We start from the raw sequence: 25,407 nt of genomic DNA on the forward strand, positions 1-25,407 counted from the left end.
TCCTTCTACCTTAGGCCATGAACTTATCAATCACCCCTAGTATTCTTCAATAACTGTTACTTTAAGCATTACATATAAATAAACATTCAGAAACAGCCAAGAGGGTCGAAGCAAGATTTAATAAATACATGAATACCTGATAGTAAAAACATTGCCATTCTTTTGGAAATTTATACAGAATTTACTTGTCACATGATATGAAAGATAATTGTAGGTAATTCAGTAAAAAATTCAGAATATTTTAAAATCAAATTAAAGAATCTACTTCTGACAAAGTTGGAATGGAAAATATATCTTATGATGACCCGATGCTCCGTATAGCAAATGAAGGACCTTGTAATGACATATGCGACCAATGTAACTTGCCTATTTTCAACAGAGGCAGATAGTAGGTGAGAATGATGTGGACAGAGGACAAGTGAGCTAATGGATGAGACAATGTTGGAAATCAGGTGTCAAGATATTTACTAATTAGCGAGACGGGATCTTACGGTGTTGTATACCATAATGATGGTATGAAGTTAAATTTACACCAGAGAGTGAGTACTAAGCCCTGTGGGAATCCTACTGGTAACATCCTTACAGTTCCAAGGTCCTTATCTCCAAGACTTTCAAATCTCTTACTAACTCTTCCTTCAGTTCACTTTCAAATCTCTTACTAACTCTTCCTTCAGTTAGTCCTGACGAAGGGTCTCGGCCTGAAATGTCGATTGTACCTCTTCCTAGAGATGCTGCCTGGCCTGCTGCGTTCACCAGCAACTTTGATGTGTGTTCTCTTATCAACCAGCCTTCTTTGTCTCATCAAAGATCTTGCTACATTTCCAAAAGTTAATCCATGTTAATCAGAAATCAGCTTTTCTTAACAAATCCTGGTGACTGGGCTAAGTAAGTTGTGCTTTTCTGTCTCTTAAAATAGATTCCAATAATCTGGCCATCACTGAAGTGATACTAAATTACCTACCTGTTTTTACAGTATCTATATTTTTCCTTACTTCCCTTTCATGAGTAGTCCTCTAACCTTTGGTCAGTATTCACTGTAACCAGGGAGATGGAAAAATTGTAACTAGACTCCACAATTTCCTCCTTTATTTCTTTTAACAGCATGATATATATTTCAAACACAAAATATTCTGCAGATGCTGGGGTCAAAGCAACACTCACTACAAGCTGAAGGAACTCAGCAGGTCTGATGAAGGGTTCTGGCCCGACAACATTGACTGATCATTTCCACGGATGCTGCCCGACCTGCTGAGTTCCTCCAGCATGTAGTGAGTGTTGATATATATTTCATCTGGGCCTGGATATATTTTCAAAAATATACCCCTTATACTTCCCCTTTCACAGTATTTATCTCATGTAATATTTCACACATTAACAACATCAGTATAATCTCCCTCTTTCATTACCATACTGTAGTAACAAAATATTCATCATGAACCCACCAAATCTACAGCCTCCACACACAAGTGACCTTTTTCACACCTACTAGAATCTATTCTTTCCGAAAGTATACACTTGCTCTTTATGTCCTATAAAACATCTTTAGATTTTCTTTGATTTCACTTGCAATACTTTTTCTATACCCTCTTTACGCTTTCCTCATTTACCTTCACTTTCACTCCCATACCTTCCATATTCTTCCAGAATTCATTAAGTTTTCAATGTCTGATTGCCTCTGTGTTTTCCTTTGCACTCTCTAAGCACTTTGCCATTGGGCACATCTAAATTTAGCATGTCCCATGCTTTTATTTGTGGGAACATATTTTACCTGATCCCTTGAATCTACTAAAATGTCCCTTTGCCCTGATATTGAATTACCTTCAGTAGGTTCTTCCTAGTCCACTTTAGCTAAATCACTTCTCAGTGTAGCAAATTTGGCCTTATCTAAATTTAGAACCTTAACCTCTTTTCCTTTTTGCATAACAATGTTCAAACTGACTTAAAAGATTACTTACGCAATAATGCTCATAGCTTGCCTACCTTCATTTCTTATAAATACAAATAGAGAGTTGCTAACTCTGTACTCGACACCTCCTCCAATTCATGCTGTAATTTGGCTAAACCTTCTTCTGTCTCCAATTTGGAAATTCTGTGCTCTCTATACATTAACACTGACTATTCCCAGATTAATATGGGAATTGAACACCTCTTTTCCCAATCAGTTCCACTGTTCAAGTGACTTTGCATACATTCGGAATTTGCTGTCAACTGTGCTCTCTAATCTCTCTAGCATTGTCCACACCCAACAGTGTGGCCTTCCCTTTATGTTCCTTATGGCGATCTATTTTGCCTCTTTTAATAATCTTTCTATTATATCATTGTGGGACAAAGAAACCGCAGACAAACTTAAATGTTTTGTGTCAATTTTCACTGTGGAAGACATCAGCAGTATGTCAGAAATTGAAGAGTGTCAAGGCAGAAGTGATTGTTGTTGCTATTTCGGAGCTTAAAGGTCTGGAGGTAGGTAAATCGCTTGGACCAGGTGGACTACACCCTAGGGCTCTGAAAGAGGTAGCTGAAGAGATTGTGGAGACATTAGTAGTGATCTTTTAAGAATCACTAGATTCTTGAATGGTTCTGGAGGACTGGTAAATCACAAATGTCACTACACTCTTTAAGAAGGGAGGGAGGCAAAGGCAATAAATTATAGGTCTGACTTCAGTGGTTGGTAAGATGTTGGAGTCTATTATTAAGGATAAGGTTTCAAATAGGCTGAAGTCAGCATGGTTTCCTTAAGGGGAAATCTTGCCTGAGAAATCTATTGAAATTTGAGGAAATAACAGGCAGGATAGACAAAAGAGAGAGTGGATGTTATTTACTTGGATTTTCAGAAGGCCTTTGAGAAGGTGCTACTCATGAGGCTGTGAAACAAGAGACCATGGTACTACAGGAAAAAATACTAGCATAGATAGAAAATTAGCTGACTGGCAGGAGGCAAAGAGTGGGAATAAAGGGGCCTTTTCTGGTTGGTTGTTGGTGATTAGTGGTGTTCTGCAGGGGTCGTTGTTGGGACTGCTTCTTTTCACATTACAAATCAATGATTTAGGTGACAGAATTTGTGACTAAGTTTGTGGATGATACAGAGGTAGGGGGTACGGCAGATAGTGTTGAGGAAGCAGGGAATCTGTAGATGGACTTAGATAGATTAGGAGAATGGGCAAATAAATGGCAGATGGAATATAGCCTAGGGAAGTGCGTGGTCATGCACTTTGGTAGAAGGAATAAAGGGATAGACTATTTCTATGCAGGGAGAAAATTCAGGAATCGGGTGCAAAGGGACTTGAGAGTCCTTGTGTAGGATTTCATGAAGGTTACCTTGCAGGTTGAGTGGATGGTAAGGAAGGCAAATGCAATACTAGCATGTAGTTCGAGAGGTCTAGAATATAAAAGCAAGGATGTGATGCTGAGGCTTTATAAGTCATTGGTCTGACTGTGCTTGGAATATTGTGAGCAGTTTTGGACCTCTTATATAAGAAAAGATGTGCTTGCATTGGAGAGAGTTTATAGAGGGGTTCATGAGAATGAAAGGATTAATATGTGAGGAATGTTTGATGTCTATGGGCCTATAATTGCTGGAGTTGAGAAGAATGAGGGGGTGGAGCTCATGGATATTGAAAGTGGATGTAGAGAGGATGTCCTGTAGTGGGGCAGTGTGAGACCAGAGGGCACAGCCTCAGAATAAAAGGATGTCCCCTCAGAACAGAGGTAAGGAGGAATTTCTTTAGTCAGGGGGTGGTGAGTCTGTGGAGTTCATTACCACAGACTGCTGTGGAGGCCAAGTCATTGGGTATATTTAATGTAAAGTTTGATAGGTCCTTGATTGGTAAAGTGTAACAGGGATGGTTGCCAGGCTAGGCTTGATCTAGGGTTGTTATGCTGAACTTCCATATCTTCACCAGTGGACTGCTGGGAAAGGCTTAGACCAGCCGAACCCAAGTGCAGAGAAGACCAGAATCTTTATTTGTGGTTTAGTTTGCAGAGAACACAGGCTAGGACTTGAGATTCACTACACACAGGGAAGGTAAACTCAGGATTGACTCAGATCGATGCCTTAATCACTTGGCCACGCGCCAACAAACTTAGGAATGAGCAAAGACAAATGATAGAGCGAGAACATAATCAGAGCAACAAAACAATGCACAGATTCACCGATAACTTAAATAAGACAAAGGGGAAAATAATCATCTAATAATCAGGGGAGGAGCGCCGGAGACTAGAAGATTCTGGCAACCCTATAATCAGTCCAAAGCATGATAGTAAGGGCGCCAAAGGTTATGGGGAGAAGGTAGGAGAATGGGGTTGAGAGGAATAATAAATTAGTCAAGGCTGAGTGGTGCAGCAGACTCGATGGGCCAAAAAGCCTCATTCTGCTTTTACGTCTTATTATCTTATGATCGATCATATCATCCATGTTCACCCTTTGATTATTTCTTTGACCATCCTCCCTTTTGTATCTTCCTCTTTAGCTCATCTGAAGCTTGCAGTTCTCTGTGAGCCCAGCTCCATGTACTCTTGCAATTGCATCTCTGCATCAGGGTTTTGCAGGATCACATTATTCCCCATGCAGTGTTTCCAAGTGTTCATTGCAGGGGAGCTTGGACACGTTGATTGCTGGTGGCATTTGCTGCTGAGCACCCTGGGACAACAAAGTTTTATTATTGTGGTGCAGGCCTGATAGGCCAGCAAGTATAAGACCATAAGACCAGAAGACAAAGGAGCAGAAGTTGGCCATTCGGCCCATCGAGTCTGCTCTGCCATTTTATCATGAGCTGATCCATTCTCCCATTTAGTCCCACTCCCCTGCCTTCTCACCATAACCTTTGATGCCCTGGCTACTTAGATACCTGTCAATCTCTGCCTTAAATACACCCAATGACTTGGCCTCCACTGCTGCCCGTGGCAACAAAGTCTATAAATTCACCACCCTCTGACTAAAAAAATTTCTTTGCATTTCTGTTCTGAATGGGTGCCCTTCAATCCTTAAGTCACGCCCTCTTGTACTAGACTCCCCCATCATGGGAAAGAACTTTGCCACATTCACTCTGTCTATGCCTTTCAACATTCGAAATGTTTCTTTGCCACTTCTCTGCCCATTCTTCCAATCTATCCAAGTCTCTCTGTAAACTCTCCGTTTCCTCAGCACTACCAGCCCCTCCACCTATCTATCATCAGCAAACTTAGCCACAAAACCATCTATTCCATAATCCAAATCGTTGATGTACAATGTAAAAAGAAGCAGCCCCAACACGGACTCCTGTGGAAAACCACTGGTAACCGGCAGCCAACCAGAATAGGATCCCTTTATTCCCACTCTCTGTTTCCTGCCAATCAGCCAACACTCTATCCATGTATGTAACTTTCCCGTAATTCCATGGGGTCTTATCTTGTAAGTAGCCTCATGTGTGGCATCTTGTCAAAGGCCTTCTGAAAATCCAAATATACAACATCCACTGCATCTCCCTTGTCTAGCCTACTGGTAATTTCCTCAAAATTTGAGTATATAAAGTACTCAACTAAATCCTGCCTCTCCCTGCATTATATGTAAACTTCCCAACAACCTCATGAACTCCAAGACAACCCTCAACGACCCTCAGCCCTCTGATCCATGCGTTCCTACCCCTTTGATTGCATTACTTGCTGTCTAAAACACTTTAGTACCTGTGCCAGTGAGGTTCAATTCCCTCCCTACTGCCTCACCCAGATACACCAATATTAGCTTGATCCCTTGCTGGCCTCTTCAACCAAACCACAAAAATCAAGCCTCGATCCCTTCCTTGAACCCCCTTCCTGAAATACCTTCATGAGGATTCCAGCGCATCCTAGCAAGGATCTCTGATTGACCAAAGCCTCACAAAAGAACAGATGACACCTTCTGGAATGTGAAAACATACACCCGTTAGTTTATTGTGAACTAGAATTTCCAGATATTTTTACTTACACTTTTTCACAAATCTTTTGCTACCTAACATTGCTGAGAGGCAATGATTCCTTAGCACCCATTCCACAAGAGAACAGGATGAAAAATAGAGAAAACTAAAATACCGGAATATCTGTCTTGAGTGGCGTGCCTTTATCTTTTCCTTTGTCTTTGTCACTCTTATCACCCTTTTCTTTTCCTTTCTTGGTATGTCTCGATGTTGGTGTGTGTTTTGGCTCATCAGTCTCAGAAGAACCAGGGCTAATATTCTTCTCTGGAAATTCAAAGCATTTTATAACAGCAAGAACAAAATGGTACTATCAAAGGTTTATACTGTATTATCATCTTAATTACAAGAACGTTTTCTTTGTGTCTACTCTTTTTGACCCACGAAATTATGGGGTTGCAGAGAAAGTGCATCTCGTGTGTGATCTTAGTGAAGGGCACTGTGCGTCACTGTGCAATGAAATCGGGTTTTTTTTACGTTTTATTGTTGAACTGTAATGCCATCTAGTGTACAAATCTTGTATTTATGCCAGCCCTTGCTCAAAGTTCAAATTATTATTTTTATATTAGATTGATAAATACAGAAGCAGACTGGGGCGATTATCACATATTGGTAACAGGAACTATTAAACATATTGAAACAACATACTGTAGTAATTCCTAACCATGAGCAAACACTTTCCAAGTAAATCAATGGGGATTAAAATTTGTCAGGTAAACTGGATTGTGCTTTTAGCCAAATTTCCTTACTTATCCAGACAAAGTTCATGGATTCAACAAAGTAAGGTATCTGTTGATGGCAGTACCTTGGATGTGGTTAATTGGAATAGGGGTAGAAAGGGCAATGATGGTAAATGCTTTCCTGGTGTCATGGATTCTTGATTACCTGACTGGCAGACCACAGTACGTGTGCTTGCAACACTGTGTGTCCGACAGAGTGATCAGCAGCACTGGGGCTCCACAGGGGACTGTCTTGTCTCCCTTTCTCTTCACCATTTACACCTCAGACTTCAACTACTGCACGGAGTCTTGTCATCTTTAGAAGTTTTCTGATGACTCTGCCATAGTTGGATGCATCAGCGAGGGAGATGAGGCTGAGTACAGGGCTACGGTAGGAAATTCTGTCACATGGTGTGAGCAGAATTATCTGCAGTTTAATGTGTAAAAGACTAAGGAGCTGGTGGTAGACCTGAGGAGAGCTAAGGTACCGGTGTCCCCTGTTTCCATCCAGGGGGTCAGTGTGGACATGGTGGAGGATTACAAATACCTGGGGATACGAATTGACAATAAACTGGACTGGTCAAAGAACACTGAGGCTGTCTACAAGAAGGGTCAGAGCCGTCTCTATTTTCTGAGGAGACTGAGGTCCTTTAACATCTGCCGGACGATACTGAGGATGTTCTACAAGTCTGTGGTGGCCAGTGCGATCATGTTTGCTGTTGTGTGCTGGGGCAGCAGGCTGAGGGTAGCAGACACCAACAGAATCAACAAACTCATTCATAAGGCCAGTGATGTTGTGGGGATGGAACTGGTGGTGTCTGAAAAGAGGATGCTGTCCAAGTTGTATGCCATCTTGGACAATGTTTTCCATCCACTACATAATGTGCTGGTTGGGCACAGGAGTACATTCAGCCAGAGACTCATTCCACCGAGATGCAACACAGAGCATCATAGGAGGTCATTCCTGCCTGTGGCCATCAAACTTTACAACTCCTCCCTTGGAGGGTCAGACACCCTGTGCCGATAGGCTGGTCCTGGATTTATTTCCTGGCATAATTTACATATTACTATTTAACTATTTATAGTTTTATTACTATTTAATTATTTATGGTGCAACTGTAACGAAAACCAATTTCCCCTGGGATCAATAAAGTATGACTATGACTATGTGACCCTCATGTATGACGAATACTCTGCCCCTAAGAAAAGAAGTTACCTCTAAAATAAAATGAGTTATCAACTTCACCTTCAAGAATCCAAACCCTGTTCATTCTCTATATTCATAAAAATTGCTGGTGAACGCAGCAGGGCAGGCAGCATCTATACGAAGAGGTACAGTCGACGTTTTGGGCTGAGACCCTTCATCAGGACTAACTGAAAGAGAAGAGATAGTAAGAGATAGTACTCTCTTACTATCCCTTCTTTCAGTTAGTCCTGACAAAGGGTCTTGGCCCAAAACATCGACTGTACCTCTTCCTATAGATGCTGCTTGACCTGCTGCGTTCATCAGCAATTTTTATGTGCGTTGCTTGAAATCTGCAGATTTCCTCGTGTTTGCGTTTTTACATTCTCTATATTGTACATTTTTAATGTGAACTACCTTACATTGCCGCAGAATCTAACTTAAGTCTGCAAAAGTGTTAGAAATCACAGTAGACGGTGCATACATGTTTAAAATATGAAACTCATTGCGCCTCTGCCAGCAGCCAGAGTTACCATTACCAATAACTGCCATGGAGTTCTTTATTCCAGAATCCCGAGCCTTGATTCACTGAAGTGCATCACTAAGGCAGTTCTGCAATATCATAGACGACAGCTATTGAATGCAATGTTAAAACAAAGCCCCCTCTGTCTTATTGGTTGGAGAGAAAATCCTCTCTAATACTGTCAACAGCTTGCTTGTTTAGGTAAACAAGTTATTCCATGATAACTTCAGAAATTTGAAATCCTGATAAAATATTTAACAGTCCAATATAAAAATATTTAATTCAAACTTTGAGCTAGGGCTGAATTAATTACTTGACATACATTCAGTGGCCATTTTATTAGGTATACCCGTACACTGGTTTGTTAATCCAAATATCTAATCCGCCAGTCACCTGGTAGCAGCTCAATGCATAAAAACAGATAGACATAGTCAGTTGTTGTTCAGACCAAACATCAGAAAAGGGAAGAAATGTGATCCAAGTGACTTAGATCGTGGAATGATTGTTGGTGCCAGGTGGGATGGTTTGAGTATCCCAGAAATTGCTAATCTCCTGGGATTTTCGCACACATTTACAGAGTTTACAGAGAATCGTGTGAAAAAAACACATCTAGTGAGTAGCAGTTATGTGAATGAAAACTCCTTGTTAATGACAGAGGTCAGAGGAGAATGGTCAGATTGGTTCAAGCTGACAAGACGGCAACAGAAACTCAAATAGCTATGCATTATAACATAGGTGTGCAGAAGAATATCTTTAATGCACAACACATCAAACCTTGAAGTGTATGAGCTACAGTAGCAGATGACCTCACTGTGTTTCACTTCTATACAGTACTTAATAAAGTGGTCACTGAGGGTTAATGCAAGAGTTATACATTAGATAGGACTACAGTTTAACAATAAGACATAAAGATTGACTTCATTGTGCAGGGAACACACGGAGCCTCTTCAATAAAACTACAGAAGAGCTGCACTCTTTTTCTGTAATCTCATAATCTCATGGATCAAAAAGAGTTGACTCAAAGAAAATTTACAACTAAGAAGGAAGCCATTCAGCAAGTATGAATGACAGCTGAGAAGGATCTACCCCATCTAGCCCTACCCTCTAGCGCTAGGTTCATGATTCTACAGGTCACAATTCTTGATGTGTACATCCAAGGAATGATTAAATGTGATGTAAGTTTCAGGCAGTGAAATGTAGATATCAACCATCTTCAGGGGAAATCAAATTTACTCATCTCTCCTCTAATATGTTGAAGGTGAATATACCATTTCTCTTCTTAAAGCTTTTTCAATTATTTTGGTCAGAATTCTTAATTTCACACTTTTTAACTTTCATGCTGTCTGCCATCTTCTCACCTGGTTACATTTCCATATCTTTCCACAGTCTCCTGATCCCTCCCACAGTTTACTTTCCCACCTGCCAATTTGGAAATATTTCTCTTAATCCCTTCACTTAGAAAGGCACACATACTAATTCTTGTAGGACTTCACCAGTTAAACTAGTCATCCCAAAAGTAATCTACTTGTTACCAAATCTAAAACTATGTTACAAGATAAGTTCCATTCTGACAAGTACTACTTTTATGCAACAATTTCATAAGTTGCTTCATACTGTATCTAAATCTCTCCATACACTAATCCTCATCTAACTCAAAAATCTCTAAATTTGTTAAAATGATTGATCTTTCAAGACTCCTTGTTGACACTGCCTAACTCAGTAGTTCTCAAAGTGCTCTGCTATCGTTCTGAAGCACGCACTTTAGTTTCTTCACTACCATTGTTTGACAGTTCTCTTTCTCACTTTTCTTTCAAAACTTCCAATCTGCTATGACTGTTTTAGAATATGAGTAATCTTAGAAAAGCAAATGATCTGCATTGTTCATGGTATATTGAGTTCATAATTTAAATAGTTATTTTTTTTCCTTTAATACTATTAATTGCTTCATTTCCGACTTTCATTAGTTTCTTGGTTCCCAAATGTATGTCCTTTGTATTCTCCACATTGAGCACTGTTTCAAGATGTTTGTTTAATTTATTTTCGAACTCCTTATTCTGTGTCTTCAATGAATTCATATTTATTTTCACTAATCACTTTCTTTTATGAACTTGTGGAAATGTTTAATTCTATATTTTGCATATTTCCAGTTATTTTATTCTATTTCATTCTAAGTTTCAATTTCTTGGTCATTCTTTCTTGATTTCTTAAAATTTTAGGACTTTCCTTAACTTTACCTCTCAATTGGCACCATTATAAGCTGCTCCCTTTAATCTGATACTATTGACCTCTGTCTTTAGCTTATTCCAAGATCCCAAATACTAAGCAAACACATTTTAAATTCTATAATATGTTCTTTGTTTCCCAGAGGATAATTTGAAATTACTAACTAACCCTGGTCTATTACACAAAATATGAAATAAGTTTTCTCCATTATTGGTTCCACAATATACAGTACTGGAGCACTGTCTCAAATGTATTTGAGACAAATGCATTTCCACATCATACTTTCAAGTTTCCATTTAAGCATCTAAAAATGTTTTAACCCCTTAAATCAGGAGATCTGAACCTTTTTTTATGCCATGGACCAATACCATTAAGCAAAGGGGTCTATGGACTGCAGGTTGGAGACCCATGCCTTAAATGTGAGAAAACCCCAAAATAAGTTTAGTTGGAAAAAATAACACCCCTATATACAGAATCATTCAGATTAGAAAGAACCTAATCTTTAAACAAAATATTTAGAATCAGAGTTTTTCATGGAAACAGGCCTTTTGTTCCAACTCATCCAAGCTGACCAAGTTGCTTAGCTGAGCTAGCACCGCTTGCCTACGTTTTTCCATATCCTTCACAACCCTTCCTATCTAGAAACTGGTCTAAATATTGCAATTATACCCTTCTTTACCACTTCCACTCCATGTGAAAAAGTTGCCCTTCAGATTCTCTCCAAATCTTTCCTCTCTAATCTTAAAACCACGGCCTTTAGTTTTAGATTTCCCTACTGTGGGAAAAAGATTGTGCAAAATCCACCTTATCTATGCTCCTTATGACTTGATATACTTCTATTATGTCAACCCTTAGCCTGCAATATTCCAGGGAAAAACACACCAGCCAAACCAGTCTGTCCTTATAACTCAAGTCCTCCAGTGCTGCTAACATGCTTGTGAAACTTTCCTGCACTTTATTAATGACATCCTTCCTATAGCTGGGTGACCAGAACTGCATACAGTACTTCAAGTGTGGTCTTATCAACGTCTTGAACAGTTGTATCATGATATCCTATCTCTTGCACTTGATGCCCTGACTGATGAAGGGAAGTGTACCAAACCCTGCCTACATGTGTTGCTATTTTCAACAAATGATGTTCTTGTACCTTTACGTTTCTAATTATAAATTAACTGTGCTACCTTTGAGGATGAAAGATATGTGTCCATATTACAAGATTTTAATCACAGCCTTGAATCTTTGAAATAGCAATGTAGGAGAGTTTCATTAGTTTTGGCAAGTCTATGACTGGTACAGCTCCTTCAGAGCTGTTCCCAAGCTATTCTCTATGAGTGAGCTGGGAACCTTTTGGAAGGATTAAAATTTCTGAAGGAAGAAGGATTCATAGATAAGGGGACATAGTGGTGATGGGAAGAGCGGGGAGGGTTGGATTGCTGGGGCAATGGGCAAGTCAAAATCCACGGTATGGAATTTGCAGGGGCTGTGAACATGTGAAGGAAAAGGATGATAGCAAGGGTTTTAGATGCGGTACTCGGTGCTGACAAAAATGCCATTAGTGGCTTATGAAAACTCCCCTTGCTCTCTTTTGGCTATGTTAAAAATTCTGGTTTATTAAAAGAGACCAGTCAATCGCTTGCTTCCTTCTCCAATGAATTGCTTTAATACTCCAAGGCTTTCCAGTCAAGTTATTGCATTTGAAAATCACTGTATAAAAGAATGAATCACCATATAAATGTTCCAATTATGTTTTTTTTTATCACAGTTTGTATATGTAGCCAGCCAGCAGGAATGCAAAGCATGGATTTTTCACACCAAATCTCCCTTAACATCTGAAATAAAATATCAAAATGTTCTGAAAAATTCCATTGCAGAGGCAGAGAGATAAGGCGGCCACTTGGGGATTTATAATGAAACTATCAGTTGATAATTTGATTCAGGTAGATAGGTTAAAAAGAGGATTTTAAGGACCATTTTAAAGGAGGGAAGTAGAGAGATTGAGAAAGAGCTTCCACAGCTTAAGCTGTAGATGGGTAAATGCACAGCTATCAGTGTTGGAGTATTGTACAAAAGGTTTCAGTTAGAGGATCGCAAAGATCATGGGGAGTTACTTAGATAGGAAGGGTGGAGACTTGGCGCTTTCAATTCATGATATTCCCTTCCAGGATAGGACGAGGTCATTTATCAGCTGTCTTTCTGAGCAACCCCATCAATACCATTTTCTTACTTATTTCTTTGTATCTGATCCTCTCTCACATTCCCATTAATACACAGCCCTCCCAATTCTGCAATAATGCACCTAAACCAAAGCCAATTTGTAGAGGCAAATTAACTTAACTACTTGAACCTTTTTGAGATGTGGGTGGAAACTGGAGCACCTGGGGGATATTCACCTGTTCCATACAAACAGCACAGAGTTCAGCATTGAACTGGAGCAACAGGGACTGTGAACCAGTTACACTGCCTGATACACCACTACAGTGCCCACCTTAAGCACACGGATGGAAATGTTTAAATTCAGACACCGCTGAGCATAGCAGAGCAAATGCGGACACAGAGTTTTGGATGGACTTATGTATCGAGAAGGTAGGCCTTGGGAGACAGCTGGAACAGCATTCTCTCATCCATAATATCTTTTCATTTGCTGTTAAATAATATTTAGTAAATTGATTTATTGTTATCACATGTACTGAGGTATAGTGAAAAACTTTGTTTTGCATACCATCCATACTTCATTGAGGTAGTACAAAGTCAAAATATATTTATTAACAAATTACGTATATGTAACTGCATATTTAGTACCTTGAGATTCATTTCCTTGCAGACATGTACAGGTAAATGAAGAAATACAATAGAATTTATGAAAAACTGTACATGACAAAGACTGATAAACAATCAATGTGCAAAAGACATCGTGCAAGTAATAACAAAAACAAATAGATTAGGCTGAAAACATGAGTTGTAGAGTTCTTGAAAGTGAGTCTATCATTTGTGGAATTATTTTAGCATTGAGGTGAGTGAAGTTATCCACGCTGCTTCAGGATCCTGATGGCTGGTGGTGTGAGATCTAAGGCTTCTGTACCTCCTGCCAGATGATAGTAGCGAGAAGAGAACATTGTCACGGTCCCGATCGTTAATTCCCTATCTTGCTCCTAATTTCCTTTGATTGTGCCATGGTTCTGACCGTTAATTTCCCATTTGCTTCTAGTTCTCTCTGATGACGGCACACCGGGTTTCCATCAAGACCTGCAGCATAAGAACCCCGGTGTTACAACCACTAGTCGCCAGATGGTTGGTTTTGCCTGTGTGGTGATTAACATTTCCTGGCCGCTTAGAACCATGTGTTCCAAGTTTTGCTCCAGTTTCAGGGTTTACTTATGAAACCCCGTCTCTCTGTGTCAAGGCTCCGTGTCAAGATCCCTCCTGTTTGCTGTCCAACGTTCACATCTGCGTAAGCACCCTAACTCAGTCTACGTGCCTGTGTCCTGCACTTGGGTTCACTTCATTCGCTCATTGCAACAGAATGATCTGGCCAGAATGGACCCAGCGGACACAAATACCCTGCAACAGGCCCTTGCCAGCCAGGGCTCCCTACTGGGTCTGCACGATCGACTTCTCCGGGATGTCATGGAGAACCTCCGTTTCCTGTCCGCTAACATAACGAAGATCGGTGATCAGGTGGACCATGTATCCACTCATTTTACCCCATCCACTCGTAGAACTCTGTCTAACCAGCCCAGACAGCCTGTAGTGGCAACTCCCTATGTGTCAGCAACACCCCCGTCAAGAGAGCCGCACGTACCTGAACCAGAACACTACGCTGGGGATTTGGGGAAGTGCTGGGCCTTCCTTCTGCAGTGCTCCTTGGTGTTCGAACAGCAGTCGTCCACGTACTCCACAGATAAATCAAAGATGGCTTATATCATGGGATTGTTGCGGGGAAGTGCCCTAGCATGGGCTACACCTGTCTGAGATAATCAACTGGATATCTGCTCTTCTTTCCCCACCTTTATCGTGGAAATAAGAAAGATCTTTGACCACCCCATCTGTGGTAAAGATGCCGCTAAGCGTTTACTCACTCTCTGTCAGGGCTCATGCAGTGTTGCCGAATATTCTGTGGAGTTCCGGACTTGGGGTGGAACAACGAGGCATTCCAAGGGGTATTTCGGAATGGTCTCAGCGACATGGTGAAAGATGAATTGGCGGCAAGAGATGACACCGACCGCCTGGATTCCTTGATCTCCCTAGCCACCAGGTTGGACAGTCGTCTTCGAGAACGCCATAGGGAAAGACCTGGTCGTCCACCACCTTCGGCCACTCCATGGCACTCATTACCATCTCCCACCAGCACAAGCCTCTCTTCTCCTCCTGCTCCTAGAATAGCTCCCAGCCTGGTCATTTACACCGCCCTGGGAGAAGAACCCATGCGGCTGGGATGGAACCGTCTTTCTCCTACAGAGCGACTCCGGAGATTGAGAGCAGGGGAATGTCTCTATTGCGCCCAGTCTGGCCACTTCCGTGCTACCTGTCGGCCAAAAAGGAGGGCTCACCAGTAGAAAGGGGGACCCTGGTGAGTCAGACAACATTCACTTCCATCCCCCGAACCCAGATGCAGATCCCAGCTACTTTATATTACAACTAACAGTCCCTGCCTCTGTCAGCTCTAGTGGACTCCAGCACTGAGGGAAGCCTTCTGGATGAAGACATAGCTTCCAAGGCCGGAATTCCTCGGCAGCCGTTGAGTACCCCGCTGGAAGCCCGGGCACTGGATGGCAGACTTCCGGCCCGAGTCACACACTGCACACCAGCCCTCTTATTCTCTCCGGGAACCATCGGGAGCAGATAAAATTGAACTTAATTTCTTCTCCTCAAGCTCCTATAGTCCTTGGGTACACCTGGTTAAGCTGCCATAATCCCCGATTGGTCCACCGGGAAGTTAGCCAGCTGGAGTCCGTTCTGTCACTCCACTTGTCTACAATCAGCCCTTTCCTCTATGAAAGTCACCGCGACCTCATCTGCCTCTGAAACCCCCGACTTATCCAAGGTTCCAGCAGAGTAACATGACTTGGGAGAAGTGTTTAGTAAACAACGGGCTCTTTCCCTGCCTCCACACCACCCTTACGATTGTGCAATTGACCTTCTCCCCAGAGCTCCTCTACCCACCAGTCAGCTGTACAACCTGTCCCTGCCAGAAAGGGAAGCAACAGAGGCTTATCTAAATGACCCTCAACCTCCCCCGTTGGCACAGGTTTCTTCTTTGTGGGGAAGAAAGATGGCTCACTGCATCCCGGCATTGACTACCGGGGCCTGAATAGCATCATCATAAAGAATAAGTATCCACTGCCCCTTATCAACTCTGCTTTCGAACCCCTTCACGGAGCCACAATTTTCTCTAAGTTGGACCTATGAAGTGCCTACCATCTGGTCAGGATAAGGGAGGGAGATGAGTGGAAAACAGCTTTTAACATCCCTTTTGGTCACTTCAAATACGTGGTCATGCCATTTGGTCTCACCAATGCCCCCGCCGTCTTCCAAGCTCTGATAAATGATGTCCTTAGGGACTTCATTAACCATTTCATTTTTGTTTATTTAGATGACATCTTAATCTTCTCCCGCAATCTTCAGGAACACACCCACCATGTCCGTCAGGTTCTACAGAGGCTTTGGGAGAACAAACTATTCGTTAAAGTTGAGAAGTGCGAGTTTCATGTCCCTTCTGTCAGTTTCTTAGGGTACATCATCGAGAGTGGGCAAGTGAGGGCGGATCCTGAAAAGATCCGAGCAGTGGCGGAGTGGCCAAAACCCACGACACTCAAGCAACTCCAGCAATTTCTGGGGTTTGCTAACTTCTATTGTCGCTTCATCAGGGATTATAGTCGGGTAGCAGCGCCCCTTACTCGACTCACCTCGCCTATGACCCCTTTTCACTAGGACCCCCGAAGCCGACGCTGCCTTCTCAGAGCTGAAGAGGCGTTTCACCTCCACTCCCATCCTGGTCCAACCTGACCCTTCTCGCCAATTCTTTGTGGAAGTCAACACCTCCAACTCTGGGTGGGAGTGGTCCTCTCCCAACGCTCCGTCCCAGACCAAAAGCTCCATCCCTGTGCCTTCTTTTCTTGCTAGCTATCCCCCGCCGAACGGAACTATGATGTAGGGAACCAGGAGTTACTGGCTGTCAAACTCGCTTTGGAGGAGTGGAGGCACTGGCTGGAGGGAGCAGAACATCCATTTATCGTCTGGACAGATCACAAGAACCTCGCATACATCCAAACCGCCAAATGCCTGAATTCCCGCCAAGCCCTCTGGGCATTATTGTTTGGCCGTTTCAGATTCACCCTCACCTATCGTCCTGGTTCCAAGAACGGGAAGCCCGATGCTCTCTCCTGTCAATACATCTCTGAGGAGGGCCTTCCCAACCCCGAGACCATCCTTCCACCACTCTGTGTGGTGGCTGCCCTCACCTGGGAGATCGAATCCATAGTCCAAGAGGCCCAATGGACTCAACCTGACCCTGGCAACGGACCCTCCAATTGCCTCTTCGTGCCTGATTCTGTCTCAGGTTCTCCAGTGGTGGCACACTTCTCGTTTTGCCTGCCATCCTGGGATCGATCGAACTCTGTCCCTTCTGAAGAGACATTTCTGGTGGCCCTCCATGGACGCTGACACCCGTTCTTTCATCTCTGCCTGTTCTGTTTGTGCCCATGGAAAAGCCTCCCATCGACCACCTGCTGGGTTGCTTTGTCCCCTACCTGTCCCTAGCCACCCGTGGTCACACATTGCTCTGGATTTCATTACTGGACTACCCCCTTCACAGGGGAACACTGCTGTACTCACCGTGGTGGACTGCTTCTCCAAAGCTGTGCATTTCTTAGCCCTTCCCAAACTCCCCACAGCCAGTAAGACAGCCGACCTCCTTGCTCATCATGTCTTCCGCCTTCATGGAATTCCCTCTGACTTTATTTCTGATCGGGGCCCCCAGTTCATCTCTCAAGTCTGAAGACCCTTTTGTCAAGCCCTTGGAGCCTCAGTAAACCTGTCTTCCAGCTTCCATCTGCAAACTAACGGTCAAACAGAACGAGTGAACCAGGATTTGGAAGCAGTACTCTGCTGCATAACTGCCAACAGCCTGTCATTCTGGAGCACCCATCTCGTTTGGGTCGAGTACACCAAATTATCGACCGGGGCAGAAGGTTTGGCTCTCATCAAAAGACATCCCCCTCAAAAATGAACCCAAGAAACTCATCCCTCGCTATCTGGGACCATTCAAGATTGAGAGTGTCACCAATCCCTCGGTGGTCAGAAGCAAAATGCCTGATCCATGCACATTCATCTCACATTCCACGTCTCCCAATTGAAACCTGTATGTGTCAGCCCTTTGTGCCCTCCTGCTGAACCCTCTCCACCCGCCCGGATCACTGACGACCACCCAGCGTACACCGTCTGGCGAATACTGGATGTGCACCGAGGCAGAGGCCCCCAATACCTGGTCGATTGGGAAGGATACGGCCCAGAGAAACGGTCCTGAATTCCCTGCTCCTTCATCCTGGAGCCTTCCCTCATCTGTGATTTCCATCGAGACGATCAGCTCCCATTGGGGTTACTGTCACGGTCCCGATCGTTAATTCCCTATTTTGCTCCTAATTTCCTTTGATTGTGCCACGGTTTCGACCGTTAATTTCCCATTTGCTTCTAGTTCTCTCTGATGACGGCACACCTGGTTTCCATCAAGACCTGCAGCATAAGAACCCCAGTGTTACAACCACTAGTCGCCAGATCGTTGGTTTTGCCTGTGTGGTGGTTAATGTTTCCCAGCTGCTTAGAACTGTGTGTTCTAAGTTTTGCTCCAGTTTCAGGGTTTACCTATGAAACCCCGTCTCTCCATGTTAAGGCTCCGTGCCAAGGTCCCTCCTGTTAGCTGTCCAACGTTCACATCCGCGTAAGCATCCCAACTCAATCTCCGTGCCTGTGTCCTGCACTTAGGTTCACTTCATTCACTCCTTGCAACAAACATGGCCTGAGTGATTGGGGTCCTTGATGATGGATGCTGCTTTCTTGTGACAGCACCCCTTGTAAATGTGCTTAATGACAAGGGAAAACAGCAGCAGAATGAGGTATTACAGTTACAGAGAAGGTGCAGTGCAGGGAGACGGTAAGGTGCAAGACAGTGATGAGGTCGATTGTCAAGTCAAGAGTGCATCTTAAATTAGTTGATAGACTCAGAGAACAGTATAGCACAGAAACAATCCCTTCAGGCCATCTAGTCCACATCGAGCCATTTAAACTGCCTGCTGCCATTGATCTGCACCATAACCATAGCCCTCCATATCTTCCAAACTTCCCTTAAATATTGAAATCATGCTCGCATGCAAAACTTGCACTGGCAGCTCGATCCATCTTCTCATGACCCTCTAAGTGAGGAAGTTTCTCTTTATGTACCCCTTAAACTTTTCACCTTTCACCCTTAACCCATGAACTCCAGTTGTAGTCCCACCTAACCTCAGTGGAAAAAGCCTGCTTGCATTTACCCTATCTATACCCCTCATAATTCTGTATATCTCTATCAAATCTCCTCTCAGTCTTTTACATTCCAAGGAATAAAGTCTTAACCCATTCAATCTTTTCACATAACTCTGGTCTTCCAGACCCGGCAACTTCCTTGTAAATTTTCTCTGTACTCTTTCAAGAGAGACGTTAGACAAGGGTGTGTTTTCTCCCTTGATTTGTTTAATGTGTACAGTGAAACAATATTACAAAAAATAAGAGACATCTTGGGAATCAAAGTTGGCAGTGAAAACGTCAATAATTTCAGATATGCAGATGACACTGTGCTAATTGCAAATACGGAGGAAGAACTAGAAAACTTAATTGATATAGTTGTTGAAGAAAGTGCAAAAATGTATCTATCAATTACAAAAAGCCAATATATGGTGATATCCAAAAAGAAGGAGAATCCTATCTGCAGGCTGAAAATAAATGGGCAAGACATAAAACAAGTACAGAACTTTTGCTACTTAGGAAGCTGGGTGACATCAGATGGCAGGTGCGACATGGACATCAGAAGAAGAATAGGGATGGCAAAAGACACTTTTACGAGAATGAAGAATATACTGACCAACACTAAACTAGGCATGACTACCTGCCTTAGAGTACTGAAATGTTACGTTTATCCAGTTACGTTATATGGCTCAGAATGTTGGACAATATCTAGTAACATGAGGAAACGAATTGAAGCAGCAGAGATGTGGTTTTTGAGGAGGATGCAAAGAATATCATGGACAAAACGAATATCTAACGAGGATGTCATGAACAGAGCAAGCACAAAAAGAGAAATAATGTTTAAGATCATGAAAAGGCAACATAACTTCATTGGACATGTGATTAGGAAAGAGTGAGTTAGAATGCACGGTAATTATGGGAAAGATTGAAGGGAAGAAAGCAAGAGGAAGACAAAGACAAATGATGATGGAGAGAGCAGCCAGAGAACTGGAAATGAATACCAATGAATTGATCCACTTGACCCGAAACAGGAATGTTTGGGCCATGGCAGTCAAAGCTCAAACTGGGCATGGCACCTGATGATAATGATGATGACTCTTTCAACCTTATTTATAGCTTTCCTGAAGATAAGTGACCAAAACTGCATACAATACTTCAAATTAGGCTTCATCAATATCCTATACAACTTCAGAATAACATCCCATCGCCTGTACTCAGAACTTTAATGTATGAAGGCCAACGTGCTAAAAGCGTTCTTTACGACCCAATCAACCTGTGGCATCACTTTCAAGGAATTATGGACCTGTATTCCCAGATCCTTTAGATCTACCACACTCTTCAGTGCCCTACCATTCACTCTGTAAGACCTACCCTGATTGATCCTACCAAAGTGCAACACCTCACATTGTCTGCATTAAATTCCATCTGCCATTTCTCAGCCCATATTTCCAGCTGGTCCAGATCCTGTCACAAACTTCCTTGCTGTCCACTACACCCCCAATCTTGATGTTATCAGCAAATTTGCTGGTCCAGTTAACCACATTATTATCTAGACCATTGATATAGATGACAAACAACTATGGACTCAGCACCAATCCCCATGCACTCCACTAGTCACAGGCCTCCAGTCTGTGAAGCAATCATCTACTACCACTTCCTGGCTTTTCCTATAAAGCCGATGTCTAATCCAATTTATTACTTCATCTTGAATGCCAAGTGACTGAACCTTTTTCACCAAGCTCCCATGTGGGACCTTGTGAAATGCCTTGCTAACGTCCATGTAGACAACATCCACTGCCTTGTCTTCATCAATTATCCCAGTAACTTCCTCAAAAACTCTGTAAGATTGGTTAGACATGATCTACCATACACAAAGCCATGCTGACTATTGTTAATCAGTCCATATCGTGTGGAGAGTCAGAGGCTTTGTCCCAGGGCTGAAATGGCCAGCACAAGAAAGCACAGTTTTAAGGTGCTTGAAAGTAGGTACAGAGGAGATATCAGGGGTAAGTTTTTTTATGCAGAGAGTGGTGGATGCGTGGAATGGGCTGCTGGCGACGGTGGTGGAGGCGGATACAATAGAGTCTTATAAGAGACTCCTGGATAGGTACGTGGAGCTTAGAAAAATAGAGGACTATGGGTAACCCTAGGTAATTTCTAAGGTAAGGACATGTTTGGCATAGCTCTGTGGGCTGAGGGGCCTGTATTGTGCTGTCGGTTTCCTATGTTTCTATGTCTAGCCAATACTCAAATATCTGGTCCCTCAGAATATCTCCCAATAACTTTCCCACTACCGATTCAGGCCCGCTATCCTCCAATCTGCCAGCACCTTACCTGTCGCTAAGGATGATTTAAATATCTCTGATAGGGTCCCGGCAATTTTTGTACTTGCCTGGCGCATCTTGTCAGGCCCTGGGAATTTATCCACCCTGATTTGCCTGAAGACAGCAAACACCTCCTCCTCTATAATCTGTATAGAGTCCATGAAGTTGATTTTTTTGCCTTAATTCTATAGACTCTGTGTCCATCTCCTGAGTAAACACAGATGCAAAAAATGTATTTTCGATCCCCCCCCCCCCATCTCTTTTGGCTCAATGTATGGATTGCCATTTTGATCTTCCTGAGGATCAATTTTGTCCCTTGCAATCCTTTTGCTTTTAACACATCTGTAGGATTCTCCTTCACCTTGCAAAGGCATCTTCATACCTTCTTTAAGCCCTCCTGATTTCTTTCTTAAGTGTTCTCTTGCATTTCTTATAATCTATAAGCACCTCATTTGTTCCTACCTGCCTATATCTGCAATACAACTCCTTTTTTTCCTTAACCAGGCCTCAATATTTCTTGAAAACCGAGGTTCCCTACACCTGGTGTCTCTACCTTTTATTCTGACAGGCATATACAAGCTTTGTACTCTCAAAATTTCATCTCTGAAGGATCTCACTGACCAAGTGCACCTTTGCCAGAAAGCAGCCTGTCCCAGTCCACACTTGTCAGGTCCTTTCTGATACCATCAAAATTGGCCTTTCTCCAATTTAGAATCTTTTTGCATATTTACTTTGAAACTAATGACATTGTGATCACTGGATGCAAAGTGATCACCTACACAAACTCCTGTCTCCTGCCCTGATTCATTTCCTAATAGCAGATCAACTATCACACTCTCTCTCATTGGGACTTCGGTATACTGATTAAGAACACCTTCCTGAATACATTTGACAAACTCTATCCCATGTAGTCCTTTTACAGTTTGGGAGTCTCAATCAATATGTGAAAAGTTGAAATCACCTATTATAACAACATTATGTTTCTTGAAACAGACTGTGATCTCTATAGATTTGTTTCTCTAAATCCTTTGGACTGTTGGGTGGTCTGTAATATACCCAATTAATGTGGTCATACCTTTCTTATTGCTCAGTTCCACCCATGATGCCTCACTAGATGAGTTCTCTAGTCTATCCTGACTGTGCACTGCTGTGACATTTTCCTTGATTAGCAACACCATGCCTCCTTCTTTAATCTTTCTTGCTCTGTGCCGTCTAAAACAATGGAACCCGGGAATACTGAGCTGCCAGTCCAGCCCTTTCTGCAATGGTCTCAATAATGGCTATAATATTGTAATCTTATAATAACAGGATAGCAACTGTCTTTGAGTCTGGTGGTATGTGCTTTCAGAGATTTGTATTTTCTACCAGTGGGAGGGGGGAGAAGAGAGAATGTCCATGTGGGTGGGGTATCTGATAACGTTGGCTGCTTTACCGAGCAGCAAGACACCAAACTTTATAATGAAACTCATGGATGAGTTTGTCCCCACAAAATCATTCTGTTTTCCCCAATTAGAAGCCATGGATGAAGCAAGAGATTTGAGATCTGCTGAAGGCATTTAGAATTGATGATCTGGAAAGTACAAGAGGCCAGGTTATGACCTCTGGAAGGCCATCTCACATGAAAAGCAGCAATTCCAGACTAAATGTGAATCACAGAGGGATGCTTGACAAATGTGAAAGGGCTTTAATGCTATCACTTCCTACAAAGAAACCAAGGCAACGTAAATAATAACAAAAGTTTCACTCTCAGATGAGCACAGTGCTTATCACTTTGACCAACAGAATATAGAGGCAACTTCATGAATGGCCAAGCCCCTAGCAACCCTATGATCTCAGTCTCTGATGCTGATGCGGAGGGTGAATCCACAAAAAGCAGCTGGCCCAAATGCCTGACCTGGCTGAGTACTGAAGACTCAAAAGAAAAATCAACTGGCTGGAACGTTTATGAATATCTATAACCTCTTGCTTCAGCAGACTGAGGTAACCACCTGCTTCAAGCAGGCTTCAATCATACTGGTGCCCAAGAAGAACATGGTAAACCTACCTCAATAACTATTGTCCTGTAGCTCTTCTTCGACTACAGCTCAGCATTCAGAACTATCATCTCCTCAGAACTCATCAGTAAGCTCCAGTACTTGGACTTTGTGCAACTGGATCTTCAATTTCTGCACTGCCAACACCACCTTCTCCACATCCACCATCAGCATAGGTGCACCACAAGGCTGTGTCTTAGGCCCCTGCTCTACTCACTTTGTGTCTATGATTGTGTGGCTAAGTACAGTGGCAATGCCATATTTAAGTTTGCTGACAATACCACTGTTGTTGACCACATTAAAGATGGCCTCGACTCGGCATAGAGTGGAGAGATTGAAAATCTGGTTAACTGGTGTCACAACAACAATCTCTCCCTCAGCATCAGCAAAACCACACAGCTGATTATCAGCTACAGGAGGAGGAAGCCAGAGGTCCGTGAGCCAGTCTGCATTAAAGGATCAGAGATGAACAGAGTCAGTAGCTTTAAATTCCTTAACATTATCATATCAAAGGGTTTGTCCTGGTATCAGCATGTAAGTGTCAACGTAAAGAAAGCACAACAATGCTTCTACTTTATTATAAGTGTGCATTGATTTGGCATGTCACCAAAAACTTCGATAAATTCCTATTGGTACACAGTGGAGTGTGTGCTAACAGGTTGCATCATGGCCTAGTATGGAACCAGCAATGTCCAGGAATGAATAGCCTACAGAAAGTGGTGGATACAGCCCACACCATTACAGGCAAAGGCCTTCCCACCATTGAGTATATTGACATGGAGCATTGCCATAAGGAAGCAGCATCCGTCATGAAAACCCCCCACTATCCAGGCCATGTTCCTTTCTTGCTACCACCATCAGACAGGAGGTACAGGAGTCCCATACCATGAGGTTCAGGAACAAGCGAATTTCCCCAAGGCCTGGTGGGATATACCTAGGTTATTGAGAGAGGCAAGAGAAGAGATTCCTGGGACCTTGACCAATATCTTTGTATCCTCTCTTGCCACAGGCGAGGTCCAGGTGAGTAGCTAATGCTGTTTCATTATTCAAGAAGGGAGCCATGGATAATGTTGGAATCTATGGACTGCGAGACTCATATCAGTGGTAGGGAAGTTACTCGAGAGAATTCTTAGGGATAGGATTTCTGAGAATTTAGAAAATCATAGCCTAATTAGGGAGAGCCAGCATGGCTTAGTGTGGAGCAAGTCATGTCTTAATAACTTGAGGCTGATTGATGAAAGTGGAGCTGTGGATGTTGTCTACATGGACTTTAGTAATACATTTGACAAGGTCCCTTATGGGAGGCTCATTTGAAAAATTAAAATGTATGGGCTCCATGGTGAATTGGCTGTTCCATGTGAATTGCTGTATTGGCTGTTTGGATTCAGAACTGGCTTGCCCACAGAAGACAGAGAATAGTGGTCAAAGGGACTTATTTCTTGGATGTGGCTTTCCTGCGACTTCACTCTGTATAGATGTGCTCAGTGATGGACTGGGTCGTGTCCAGTACTTTTTGTAGGCTTTTCCATTCAAGGGCATTAATGTTTCCATACCAGGCTGTGATGCAAACAGCTGTCTGTGATGTATATAAATGAGCTAGACTAAAATGTAGATGTGTCGGATTGTAAATTTGCAGATGATACAAAGATTGGTGGTGTTGTGGATAGTGTCGAAGACTGGCAAAGAGTACACAGGTTGATAGGATGGTTGCCTTTATTAGTCAAGACATTGAGTTCAAAAGTCAGCAAGTTATGTTGCAGCTTCATAAAACTTTTGTTAGGCTGCAGCGCGGGTATTGCATACAGTTCTGGTTCCCCATTGCAGGAAGGATGTTGAAGCTTTGAAGAGAGTACGGAAGAGGTTTACCAGGATGTTAACACAAAATAATCTGCAGATGCTGGGGTCAAGGCAACACTCACAACACGCTGGAGGAACTCAGCAGGTTGGGCAGCATCCGTACCAGGATGTTAGCTGGATTAGAGGAC

The 25,407-nt window shown here is 42.7% G+C and overlaps 1 protein-coding gene across 1 annotated transcript in view; it reads right to left on the reverse strand.

The window, feature by feature from the left end:
- adgb (androglobin) overlaps positions 1 to 25,407 on the reverse strand; it is a 223,374-nt gene that overhangs the window by 25,822 nt on the left and 172,145 nt on the right. Inside the window, exon 31 of the mRNA XM_063057274.1 lies at positions 6,043 to 6,191. Within this exon, the coding sequence (XP_062913344.1) occupies positions 6,043 to 6,191 (149 nt within the window). The remainder of the gene's footprint in view (positions 1 to 6,042; positions 6,192 to 25,407) is intronic.

Source organism: Mobula hypostoma, chromosome 8, assembly GCF_963921235.1.
Source record: "Mobula hypostoma chromosome 8, sMobHyp1.1, whole genome shotgun sequence".
In the NCBI taxonomy this organism is placed as follows: Eukaryota; Metazoa; Chordata; class Chondrichthyes; order Myliobatiformes; family Myliobatidae; genus Mobula; species Mobula hypostoma.